Raw genomic sequence first — 12,597 nt, 5'->3', positions numbered from 1 at the left:
ATTTTTTATATTTTACCAACACTGGGCCCAGCCAGCCAACTCTGTGAGGTGTCTTTTATTTTCCACATTTCTTTTTTTTATCGAAATGTGCCCTCCCTTTCAAAAGCGTGATCTATAAGACCACCGAAGTTGGGGGAATGTAAATCTCATATTTGGCCGAACGTAAGTGCACCAACCTTCCCATTCAAACATCGCTGAATGTATCTTTTGAAACATTTGCACCCAGACCAAACTGAAACTGACGGCTTTTGTCTGCCCAGTTTCACATTTTTCGTCGGAAAGTTTCCACCGTACCGCGCTGTCGATCTGCGACGTGTTCCGCGTAGCTCCCTGAGCAGAAGCGATCACATCCATCGCTCTGTCTAACGGCCCTTTAAAAATCCTCTTTATTTAAATTGAACCCATTACTGGTTAGAAATCGCATTACCATGCATGGGACAAGGAGTAGTAATCGCATGAAGTGTGCATTTGCACGATGAGTGAGCACGCCTTCATTGTTCACGATGGTTTGTGGGATTGCGGTGCATGGGTTGTTGTTGAAATTTTTATCCAAATTAAAACGGATTTTATTTTCGCAAGCCGATCAGTTTTTTTTAATGTCCTGTCATTTACGCCATGCATTTTCTTCACGATTATTTTCTAGTGACGGATGTCACGTGGTATTTCTTTCATAAACCCTGGTTAAGTGAGGGCTAAGTCATACCCTGATTTCAAATGAATACAAATACATTGCAAATGATGCATAACAAATAAAAACACTCCCCTTGAACGAATTGTGAGCAACCCATTCAGAGCCCCATTAATAATGAGGCGTGTCGAATGATAATGATGCAGTGTCTTAACAAAAAACCACTTTGCACAGATGCATTCTCAATTCACATTGGGGACAGCTAAGTTCATTAAAAACTGCTTTGTGTCCTTGGGTGTAATCTGCTCCAATCTGAGCTAATGTACCTCTCCGCCGCTTTCAATATGTTGGTTACATTGGGATTTTAACCATTAGAAAACCCACACTTGATTCAATTTTGTTCAGTCTCCTAAGGTTCTCCGCAACATTTTTTATTTATTTTATTCACCTATTATCATGTGGAGGAGAGTTGATCACGAATGTTCACGTGGGTTCATGTCGAGGTTGATGGGTGAGCCAGTCGACAGCATCAGGAGTAAGCTCTGGGCTATTCTTAATGTCCGTTAGTATAGACGCTGCGGTGGCGAGATGTTAACTACCTCACCTAGCATGCAGGAGGTCATGAGTTCGAGTTTGCATATTCTCTCCGTGGTCACGTGGATTTTTATCCGGGTCCTCAGGCTTTTCCCTCCACATTTAGAAACATGATTTTAGAGTATTTGGCTGCTATAAATGTCCACGTGATAACCCACTTCATTGGACTGTCATTTGTGGCCAGGTCGCTCTTTTAAAAAAAAAATTGCTAGACAGTACAGCTCTGTGGGCCTTACATGGTAAAAAAAAAGTTTAATAGGCAATAGCCGCATCTGCCATGCATTGGTTTTGAGCAAAGTTGAAACTATGGAGGTCATGTGTGGGGTCAGAGATTATAAACCTGTATCTTGATGTTTTTTGATTCAATACGTTTACTCGCCCGATGAACAATTTTAAGAATAACGTGGGTTGCACCATGTGGCGTGGTAATAAACCTCATGGCTCTCTTTGCTCATCACTCTGCAACTGTCCTTCTTGCAGGTTGACCCTAAAAGCATCGCTGCCAAAGACGGTCGAATTCGAGAAGGCGACCGAATCCTGCAGGTCAGTTTTTTGCCGTGGAGATCGTTGTGCATATCCCGTTGAATTTGCAGGTTTGAACATTGTCAACAGAATCACACGAAAACAGAGATCCAATCTGCCCCGGTTTTGTAACCAGAAGAGACCAATCTGCTTGTTCATCGATCTGAAGCAAAAGTTTAGCATTGCTACACACGCAAATCTAATCCACTGCAAAGGTGTGTAAATCACGGAGATTCGTGAAACTGACAAACTCAGGGGGCAGTAAGTTGGCCAGGAGAAGAAAGTACAGAAAGTAGGTTTGGGGTACCCCTCTCTGCGGACTTTCTGTCGCTGTGTACTCTGGCTCCATGCCACATTATTTGGCCAAATATTCCCAGGGAAGGACACTCTTGAAATGTTTGAGACAAGGCAAGTCTTTTCTGGATAAATTAACGACATTATTATCATTGTTGTTGTTGTTTTAAGTCATTTTACGGCAACCATTGCTTTGTCAGTCAAATCTGTCCACTGTCCCTCATTGTGGCCGCAGATCGCATGGTATTCAATTTATTAGTGTGAATGGTCTGCACTTAGGGCCTGTCTTCGGGACCCTATTTAAAACGTTTGAAATTCCGTAAGTCATTTCTGGATGAATGAATGACGTCATTACCATTACGGCACCACCATAATCGATTCAGTGGCGGCTCACGGACCGTGCAATTTCTAGGTCGTCCTCCGGCAACCTCTCAAGAACGTCCGCTGTCCCTCGTTGCCGGCAGTACCACGACGCCAGCGCGTGCCGCCTGCGACGAGGCGACCGTCCTTTGTTTTGCCCCAAGGGGGGAACCCCGCCGTGCGTTAGCGGACGCGTTTATTCGAGCCGTGCCGAGGGCGAGAGTGACCCACCGTGAGCCCAGCGCCATGAATCTGCCCCAAGCAGTGGACACCCCCCGGTGCCTGGCCTTTGACCGCGTCTCCTGACCCGCGTCGTTACTTTTAAGCGTCGCGCACACGCCGTGCCATAAGCCATTGTGGTCCGGCGAGCGCGCCGTTCGTTCGACCTGCCACCCCATGCCTGCCGCGTGAAATCTGTCTCGATTATTTATGAACGGAGGTTTTTTGCCATTGTTTCTCTGAGTTATTGTATCCGGTTTATGTGTGTCTCCCTCCACCCCCCCCCCCACCCCACCATTAGAAACATGTCGCTAACTAATGCACACTTTTACATCCACAAAATACCAGAGGTGTGGACTCGAGTCATGTGACTTGGACTCGAGTCAGACTCGAGTCATGAATTTGATGACTTGCGACTCGACTTGGACTTGCATAACAATGACTTTGTCCCACCTATGAGATGTGGACTCGAGTCATGTGACTTGGACTCGAGTCAGACTCGAGTCATGAATTTGATGACTTGCGACTCGACTTGGACTTGCATAACAATGACTTTGTCCCACCTCTGCAAAATACCATCGCGACCCACTTCGGCCTTGTTCCATCCAATGCTGGATGAAGGCCTCTCCAAGCCACCACCACCACTCACAATCCTAAGATGCATGGAAATAATTCACCTTAAACTGGGAGGTACATGTAATGTGAAACAAGCCCTTTATTTAATTTTCCCATGAAAACTTCAACGGGTCGTCAAAACGGTTTTTTTCCCCCCGCGTTGGAATACAAGACCCTCCTGAATTTGTGTCGTCAGTCGAAACGTTTCAATGGTAATTGTGTTGCCTAGAAAATACAATTACCGTAGTGTGGTGGTGGTGGCTCAGTGGTTCACGCGTTGTGCTCTGAAACCAGCGGGCCTGCACCTGCTTCGCTGACGTCCGTGGCAAATGATTCCTGAAGTAGTGCTTGGCCCACCCCCCCCCCCTCCTAGTTTAAGGTGAATTATTTCCATGCATCTTCTTGGTTCTTTCGGTAAAGTCACGTAGAAGGGAAATAATAAAATAATAAAAATAAAACATAATAAAACAATTCTCACGACGTTTCGGCCACAACGCAAGCAGCCGTCCTCAGGTGAAGAATGAAACACCACCAAGCTTGGAGCGTATATTTAAGCTGGGTTGGAGGGGGAAGAAGAGCGACCTGACAAATAATTTGCATATCAAGAGGAATTTAGCACATTTATGGGAAATGCGTAGGAGGTGGGCGGGGGGTTTCAAAGTCACCTGAGGACGGCTGCTTGCGTTGTGGCCGAAACGTCGTGAGAATTATTTTATTCTGTTTTATTTTTATTTTTTTATTATTTCCCTTCTACGTGACTTTACCGAAAGAACCAAGAAGATGAATCCCTGCAGTCACGAAAGCTTTAAATCGAAATATTTCCATGCATCTTAGGATTGCAAGTGGTGGTGGTGGCTTAGAGAGGCCTTCATCCAGCATTGGATGGAACAAGGCCGAAGTGGGTCGCGATGGTATTTTGTAGATGTAAACGTGTGCATTAGTTAGCGACATGTTTCTAATGGTGGGGTGGGGGGGGGGTGTGGCGGAGGAGGGCACACATAAACCGGATACAATGACTGACCAGTGTGGCCAAGTCTGATCAGACATAACAAGAGAGGCCTTCATCCAGCAGTGGATTGACAAAGGACTGTAAATGATCATTGTTATCTTGAAGCATGTGCTGCACAGAGAAGGGGAGGCGCTGTCCGTCGCTGCGCCAAGGTTGTGGCCGTGCATGACGATGCCTCTGTCGGTGCAGATCAACGGGCTGGACATTCAGGACAAGGAGGAGGCGGTGGCTCTTCTCACCAACGAGGAGAGCCGCAGGGTCTCCCTGCTCCTCGCCCGGCCAGAGATCCAGGTGGGATCCGCCTTCTTTTTCTTCTTTGTCTTGTGTTTGCGATCACCGGTGGATATCGAAGTGTGGTCCGAAAGAAGTTCAACATAAATTTCGATTTAAAGCTTTCGTGACTGCAGGGATTCATCTTCTTGGTTCTTTCGGTGAAGTCACGTAGAAGGGAAATAATAAAATAATAAACATAACACATAATAAAATACAATGTTTTATTTTTATTATTTTATTATTTCACCTTCTACGTGACTTTACCGAAAGAACCAAGAAGATCTATTGAGACATAGAAGTTAAAAGGACGGCGTCTGAATTCAGACGCTGTCTCCCCGACAGACCTGGTCTTCACCTGAGGACGGCTGCTTGCGTTGTGGCCGAAACGTCGTGAGAATTATTTTATTATGTTTTATTTTTATTATTTTATTATTTCCCTTCTACGTCACTTTACCGAAAGAACCAAGAAGAAGTTCAACATACATACAAATAAACAAATCACTCTTCCACTTGCAGAGTACTGTCATGGTGTAATGGTTAGAACACTGGACTTGCAATCGACGAGTCGCCGGTTCGATGTCCTGGCAGGACAGTTGAAGCGATGGCGCAAATTTCTTAAACTCCCTCTACCTCTGTCCACCCAGCAGTATAAATTGGTACGCCGCAGTTATTAAATCGGCAGGTAGCGTGCGTTGGGGTAAAATGCGGGGTACCCCCAACTCTTCCACGGTGTTTGGCCAGCGTGGAATAGCAAGCCAGACACCCTCTAGCGCTCCCTCTATTGGAGACCCTTCCACCAGCAATGGGTTGAGCAAGTACTTGCGCATGCGTACGTGCGTGTGTGTGTGCGTGGGATGTGTGGGGGATCGGTCGTGTAGCGGTTAGCGCGCTGTGCTGCGAACTCGGCGACCCGCGGTCGATTCCAGTTCATGGCCAAAAACCAGTGACGATTATCTTAACTGGTCTTGGGCCTGCCCTAGGTCAACTCCGCCTCAAATGAGTACCTGGTGCGGTGTGTAAACATCGCCACTGGGGAGACACAGACGGCCGGGCGTGGTGCTGGCCACCCACCCCCTCGTGTGCCACAGTGCCGGCCTTCATAGGCGCTCGCTAACAGCACTTGCCCCAACAGTCTGTTAAGGCTATACAAGGTGTGATCTTTGTGTGCTGCGTGCAGCTGGATGAGGGCTGGATGGACGACGACAGGAACGACTTCCTGGAGGAGCTGCACCTGGGCATGCTGGAGGAGCAGCACCACGAGGCCATGGAGTTCACAGCGAGCATGCTGCAGCAGGAGGTCAGCGTGTGACAACTCGCACTTGGCGGACACACACACGTTAGCTGCGAAGGAGCGCCACGTCCGGGGGGTACGGACAATCCGGGGCACGTCGTGGGAATGAGATTGTCTCAAAATACCGCGAGAGGGAAAATCTACCCCTGAATCGTTTATGTTCTATGAATAAGGGCCTTTGTGTTTTTTTTTTCACTTATAAGGCAACGGTTAAATTTCGATTTAAAGCTTTCGTGACTGCAGGGATTCATCTTCTTGGTTCTTTCGGTAAAGTCACGTAGAATGGAAATAATAAAGAATAAAAATAAAACATAATAAGTGTGTCATTCAGACTCTGTCTACTCGACAGACCTGCTCTCCACCTGAGGACGGCTGCTTGCGTTGTGGCCGAAACGTCGTGAGAATTATTTTATTATGTTTTATTTTTATTATTTTACTATTTCCATTCTACGTGACTTTACCGAAAGAACCAAGAAGAAGGCAACAGTTGTGTTGAGTTTTTTTTTTACTTGTAAATTCATCGTCTTCAGAAGTGTATTGTCATTATATTCATTATGCAACTGAAAGGAGAAAAAAAAACCCGACTTTTAATATCCTGGGAATGCTTATTGGTTTACCAGGACAACTCCCCTTAAAAAGGGGATGACCCTGGGAAAACCAGGAAAAGGTGGCAGCCCCTTAGGTATCATCAAGTGGGGTGTGATGGTGGCTCAGAGGGACCCCATCATGATGCGCAGACATCACTTTACCAATGGTCAGTTTATTTGCTGATTCCATGCCAGACGCGGCAGTTGAAACAATATGAAAGTGTATTCAATATCTGTCTATTCAGCTTCGATTTAAAGCTTTCGTGACTGCAGGGATTCATCTTCTTGCTTCTTTCGGTAAAGTCACGTAGAATGGAAATAATAAAATAATACAATAAATGTATTAAATAAAACATTATAAAATAAAATATGTTATTATATTATTTTATTTTACTATGTTATTTTATATTGTTTTATTTTATTATTCTATTATTTCCATTCTACGTGACTTCACCGAAAGAATCAAGAAGATGTCTATTCAGCTGTTTAAATGAGTACCACCGCCGTGTAGGCGATCGGCAGGTCATGTGCGGTTGTCTAAAGTGCAGGTACTCCCACTTCTTCCAAGACATCTGACCGGTGTACAAGAGTAGGTCAAACACCATCGCGAGGGGCTGTCTGGAGCTCCCTCTAGCAGAGTCTCATTCATTACCAGTGGAACGATTGGACAGTTGCAGGGCTGCACCTTTAACGTGTATGCAGTGGCATCACTAGGGTCGGTGTCACCCAGTGCGGTAACTCATGGTGTCACCCCACATGGGCCTCCTCCCTTACTAGACCTTACAGAATCCTTAGTAATGTGTTTTGTACTAATTGTAATTCCCGTATATCACTGAATGTAATGGCAATAGTAGTGACATAAAGAACTAGCAACATTTAAATTACACCTTTAAATTACAATATCATATGTACAGCCTAAATGTATTTAATTTTACGGAAAGAAAACAAAATAATTCGAAGAAAAAAACCCGAAAAAACATTTAAGAATTACATTAAAATCAGATATATATTTGCAAGACAGTGATGTTTTTCAAGAAAAATTTTAAAAGACTAAAATTAAAATATATTTAAGTTTTAAGTTATATTTCTAAACATGTATCAAGAAACATAGCATTTACCCCCACTTCATGTTTTAAATTGTCAATTTCTCTATTTAGTTATCAGAGAGTTATATAATCAATAATTGTTCTACATGTAAGTTTATTATCAATTTAAATTTTAATCATAGAATAATATGTGATATAGTTGTAAATTGCTTAAATGTAATATTTCTTAGATTATATGAATACTAACAAAATTGTTTCGCAAAATCTTTCGACATTTAATTACAACGTTATTAATTACTGAGTGGAAGCCTTTTTAGATTTTCTCCTATTCCTTGAATTACTACTTGATTCTCAAAAAAGTTGTTGATATAGGTTAACAAATACTAATTACCACAATATTATAACTAAAATACCAGAAAATTTGACGATATCAGCGACTATAAAAACACCAGCAGCGACGAACACAACAGCGCGTGCTTGTAGCGCGTGCAGACGAAACCACGTGACTCAAAGCGTCATAGTAACTGTGTAATCTTCTTGGTTCTTTCTGTAAAGTCACGTAGAATGGAAACAATAAAAATAATAAAATTAAACATAATAAAATAATTCTCACGACGTTTCGGCCACAACGCAAGCAGCCGTCATCAGGTGAAGACCAGGTCTGTCGGGGAGACAGCGTCTGAATGAAACAGCACCATGCTTGGAGCGTATATTTAAGCTGGGTTGGAGCGCATTAGAAGGTTAAAAAAGTAAATTAGCACAGAGTTTTAGCCTTGTAGGTATATTGATACAGTACGTGTAAGCTGGGCTTACGAAAAATATTTCAGTTGTTATAACTAACTACGGGGATATTTTTTATTAAAAAAATTAAACATTTCTGCCGAAACACTGCAACAAAAAACGTTATAGACAATCATTTTGGTGTCACCCCCCTCTGATGGTGTCACCCAGTGCGGTCCGCACCCCCCCCCCCCACCCCACTGGTGACGCCACTGCGTGTGTGTGTGCTCTGTGAAATGCAGCCAAAAATGTAAATCTTCTTTTCGAATTAGCCTTATCTTTTTTTCCCCGCATGGCGGATTCTTGCCGAGTCAGCGTTGACCAAAGTATCAGTGTCCCCTGCCCCTTAAAGCGTCTTGGCACGAGGGCTCATGTGCATGCAAATGGGGTGGAGGTGAGGTAAATGGGGTTTTCTTCTCAACAATGATCATCGCATTAGAAGAGCAAATGCAGATCTAAATTGGCTCTATGGGAGATTATAGAATAGACAAAACCAATTAGGGAAAACGTCCGCACCACATATATGTACAAAATATCGCGTGTGCTTTTATAATTGTATTATGCATTTCTTTAATAAGTCGGTAAAAACTCCTCCTGTGTGAGCCTTCTGAACAGAAGTGATGAAGTAAGCAGTAAAAAATAATAATACGCGATGATGATTAAAGCTAAAGCTTGTGGTTTTGCAGCTCAATGTCGTGTGACAGCATTGTAGATCAATTAGCGCACGGTAAATTAAGCTCCCTGTGAAAATTATCATTATCCCTTGATTACAGACATTGCTGCCACGGTGTAGCAGTTAGCGTGAGAGTGGACGTGCACATCCAGAGTTCGCCGGTTCGATTTGATCTCGAGGTGCTGCGGTTGAAACAATGGTGGATAATACTCTTAGGTTTTTTCCGGTAAAGTCACGTAGGTAAAAAAATTATAATAATAAAATAAAATAATAATACATGAAAAATAACTAAATGGTGGATAAACAATGTCGTGGGGCCAGAGAAGAAGCCGGTAGCACGTAAGGTAGCAAACACGTTAGTCAGACTGATTTATTTATATGGCCAGTGAGAGTGAATTGTTTTACAACCTCCACTCATTTCAAATGGCTCTCACATAATTCACTGTTATTGGTGGCCGCTTGAAGAAATTGCAACCACTAAAGTTAGGCCACCTCGAGTGGCACCGACAAGCGCAAGGAAAAATCCTATCGAGAGGGGATCCCTGGAGCTCCCTTCTCGAGTTGGGGGCCTTTCCACCAGCTGTGTCAAGGGCGAGTCGTTGAAGAGTTGCTCCTTCACCACCTTGTTTTCTTTTTTTACAGACATCTCATCAGGAGGACGGGGGCCTCACGGACACGGCCACCACCTCCTCCAACCGGCACGAGAAGGACAGCGGCGTGGGGCGCACGGACGAGAGCACTCGCAACGAGGACGACGAGGAGGAGGAGAGCTCCGAGGTGGAGCAGGAGATCCCGGGCGACGACGAGATTCCCATCGACTGCGAGCCCGGCACGGGCACCCTGGAGAGCCAGCGCAGCCACGCCGGCGACATGGACTACAACCGCGACACGCTGAGCAGCGGCGAGATGCGCTACAGCAACGACTCGGCCGTGTCGGGCGACGGTCACGTGGACCTGGACCTGGCGGGCATCGCCCCCGAGGAGTGCGAGCGCTTCCGCGAGCTGCTCGAGCTCAAGTGCCAGGTGAAGAACGCCAAGCGGCTCAGCATGTACTACAGCAGCGCGGCCGCCCTGGGCCTCGGCAAGGCCGACCCGGACGTGGCCGACGCCGAGCTGGAGTTCCTCAACGAGGAGCTGCGCAACATCGAGCTCGAGTGCCAGAGCATCATCCGTGCGCACAAGAGCGGCCAGGCTCGCGTCGGCCGATTCGGCGCCGACGGGTGGATGTTCCAGGACGGCGGCGGAGGAGGAGGAACTGGACGCGGCGTCGGCGGCACGGGCAGCTTCAGGACGTTGTCGGGCCTCAAGCGCGACGGGCTGACGAACATCACGGAGACGCCGGAGAAGTTCGACAAGGACACGTCGAGCGCGTACAACACGGCGGAGAGCTGCCGCAGCAGCCCGCGCTCGCTCAAGCTCACGGCCGGCGGCACCGCGAACCAGTCGCTCGAGAGCACGGACAGCCAGCGCTCGGAGAGCGGCGCCAGCCAGAAGGGCGTCGGGCCGCCCTTCTCGAGGCCCGGCAGCCGAGACGCAAGCCCCGCCAAGCCCAAAGCGCAGGGCCCGGGCAAGGCGGAGGAGGGGAGCGAGCCCGCCGACGGCAAGGAGGGAGGCAGGACTGAGGAGCCGTCCGCAACGGCGGGCAGCGTCGCCGCGGCGACAGAGGCGAGCAGCGCGAAGCAGCTCTACCAAAAGCTGAGCGGCGGCGGCGGCGGCACCGGTGGCGCCGGCGGCGCCAAGCAGGGGCAGTACCTGTCGCAGTACCGGCACTCGTCCTACCGCAGCACGCACATCCCCGCGCACGCGCAGCACTACCAGAGCTACATGCAGCTCATCCAGCAGAAGTCGGCTGTGGAGTACGCCCAGAGCCAGATGAGCCTGGTCAGCGTCTGTAAGGAGGCCTTCGCCACCCGCAACGGGTCCCCGACGGCCGAGAGCAAAATGGAGTGGAAAGTGAAGATCCGAAGCGACGGCACGCGGTACATTACCAAGCGGCCCGTTCGCGACAAGCTGCTGAAAGGTAAGGCAGTGGTAACCTTGCACGCGCACGCTCATGTGTACGTTTGCGTGTGTCTTTATTATGTGGGGAGCTGAAATTTAGCGGTTAGCGCGCTGCGCTACGAACCTGGCAACCCGGGTTTGATTCCCGCTCACGGCCAACACCGGTGACGATTATCTGAACCGGTCCTGGGCCTCCCCTAGGTCGACTCAGCCTATAAAGCGTATCTCGTGCGATGTTTAAACATCGCCTTAAACATCGCACGGTGGAGACGAACGCGGCCAGGCGTCGTACTAGCCACCAACCCCCTCGTGTGCCACACTGGCTTCAAAGGTGCTCGCTGACAGCACATTCTGAAACAGTCTGTTGAGGCTGCTATACGGGGGATCTTTGTCTTTGTTAGGGTGGTATCTTGTTTGGCCCCTTCGACAGAAGTGAGTTCTGTGTTCTTCTATATTTCTTTGTTCAGACCACAGTGCAATTTCGAGAGATTGCTTTCGATTTTTTTCCCCCCCCTGTCTTTTGTGTTGTCTCTCGTAGAGGCTTTTTTTTTTAAGATTGATAGAGTGAACATTATACTGAGTAAATTGTACATGGCCAAAGATGTGTATTTGCACCGTGGCCGTCAATCCGGTTATGTAGACAGGCAGGACTAGTCGTCGTCCCACCCCCCCTCCTTTAACTCACCCCCTTAAACATAAGGATTGTTCATACGTTTATTGACACATTCTTCTGCGTATAACGCAGTGGATATAAAGAGCTTAGTGAAACCTCCTTAATGTCACATTGCCAGTGACAAAAGATTAATGACGCAAAGTGTAGCTGACACTAAGTACCGTTAAACCAGCAAATTCCTTGTCATGTTTCATTCGGAAAAATGCACACGCTTGTGTTTATGTGCATGCGTGTGCGGATGGGGAGCGGTGGTGTAGTGGTTAGCGCGCTGCGCTACGAACCCGGCGACCCCGAGTTTGACTCTCGCTCACGGCCAACACCGGTGACGATGATCTGAACCGGTCCTGGGCCTCCCCTAGGTCGACTCAGCCTGAAATGAGTACGTGGTGTGGTGTGTAAACATCGCCACTGGGGAGACAAAGGCGGTCAGGGGTGGTGGTGGCCACCCACCCCCTCGTGTACCGTTCTGGCCTTCATAGGTGCTCGCTAACAGCACTTGCCCCTACAGTCTATTAAGGCTATATGGGGGATCTTTGTCTTTGTAAATGGGGAGCGGTGGTGTAGTGGTTAGCGCGCTGCGCTACGAACCCGGCGACCCCGAGTTCGACTCTCGCTCACGGCCAACACCGGTGACGATTATCTGAATCGGTTCTGGGCCTCCCCTAGGTCGCATTAGCCTCAAATGAGTAACTGGTGCGATGTGTAAACATCGCCACTTTGGAGACAAAGGCGTGGTGCTGGCCACCCACCCTCTCTTGTGCCGTGTCGGCCTTCATAGGTGCTCGATAGCAAGACTTGCCCCAACAGTCTGTTAAGGCGATACGGGGTATCTTTGTCTTTGTGTGAGAGAGAGAAAATTCTCAAAACACCCACATCTATTCCTATCTTGGCAATTGCTCATTACTTGTGTGTGCTTTTTTTACATGTGGTTATGTGTAGCTTACTAATCCACGTCAAGATGGGACGAGTGTCTACACTTAATTTGCAGTAAAAATGCGTTCTTGGCAGGGCTGTAACAATGCATTGATTCAG

The 12,597-nt window shown here is 47.4% G+C and overlaps 1 protein-coding gene across 2 annotated transcripts in view; it reads left to right on the top strand.

Moving 5' to 3' along the window:
• The window catches only part of PDZRN3 (PDZ domain containing ring finger 3), a 161,894-nt gene that overhangs the window by 147,847 nt on the left and 1,450 nt on the right, over window positions 1-12,597 (top strand). For both annotated transcript variants that reach the window (XM_078610652.1, XM_078610653.1), the window contains 4 exons: window positions 1,703-1,765; window positions 4,431-4,532; window positions 5,692-5,811; window positions 9,534-10,911. In XM_078610652.1, the coding sequence (XP_078466778.1) occupies window positions 1,703-1,765; window positions 4,431-4,532; window positions 5,692-5,811; window positions 9,534-10,911 (1,663 nt within the window). The remainder of the gene's footprint in view (window positions 1-1,702; window positions 1,766-4,430; window positions 4,533-5,691; window positions 5,812-9,533; window positions 10,912-12,597) is intronic.

This window comes from Lampetra planeri, chromosome 34 (genome assembly GCF_965212315.1).
Source record: "Lampetra planeri chromosome 34, kcLamPlan1.2.h2, whole genome shotgun sequence".
In the NCBI taxonomy this organism is placed as follows: domain Eukaryota; kingdom Metazoa; phylum Chordata; class Hyperoartia; order Petromyzontiformes; family Petromyzontidae; genus Lampetra; species Lampetra planeri.
Note: the sequence above shows the minus strand (reverse complement) of the source record. Positions and strands in the feature narration are given on the sequence as shown.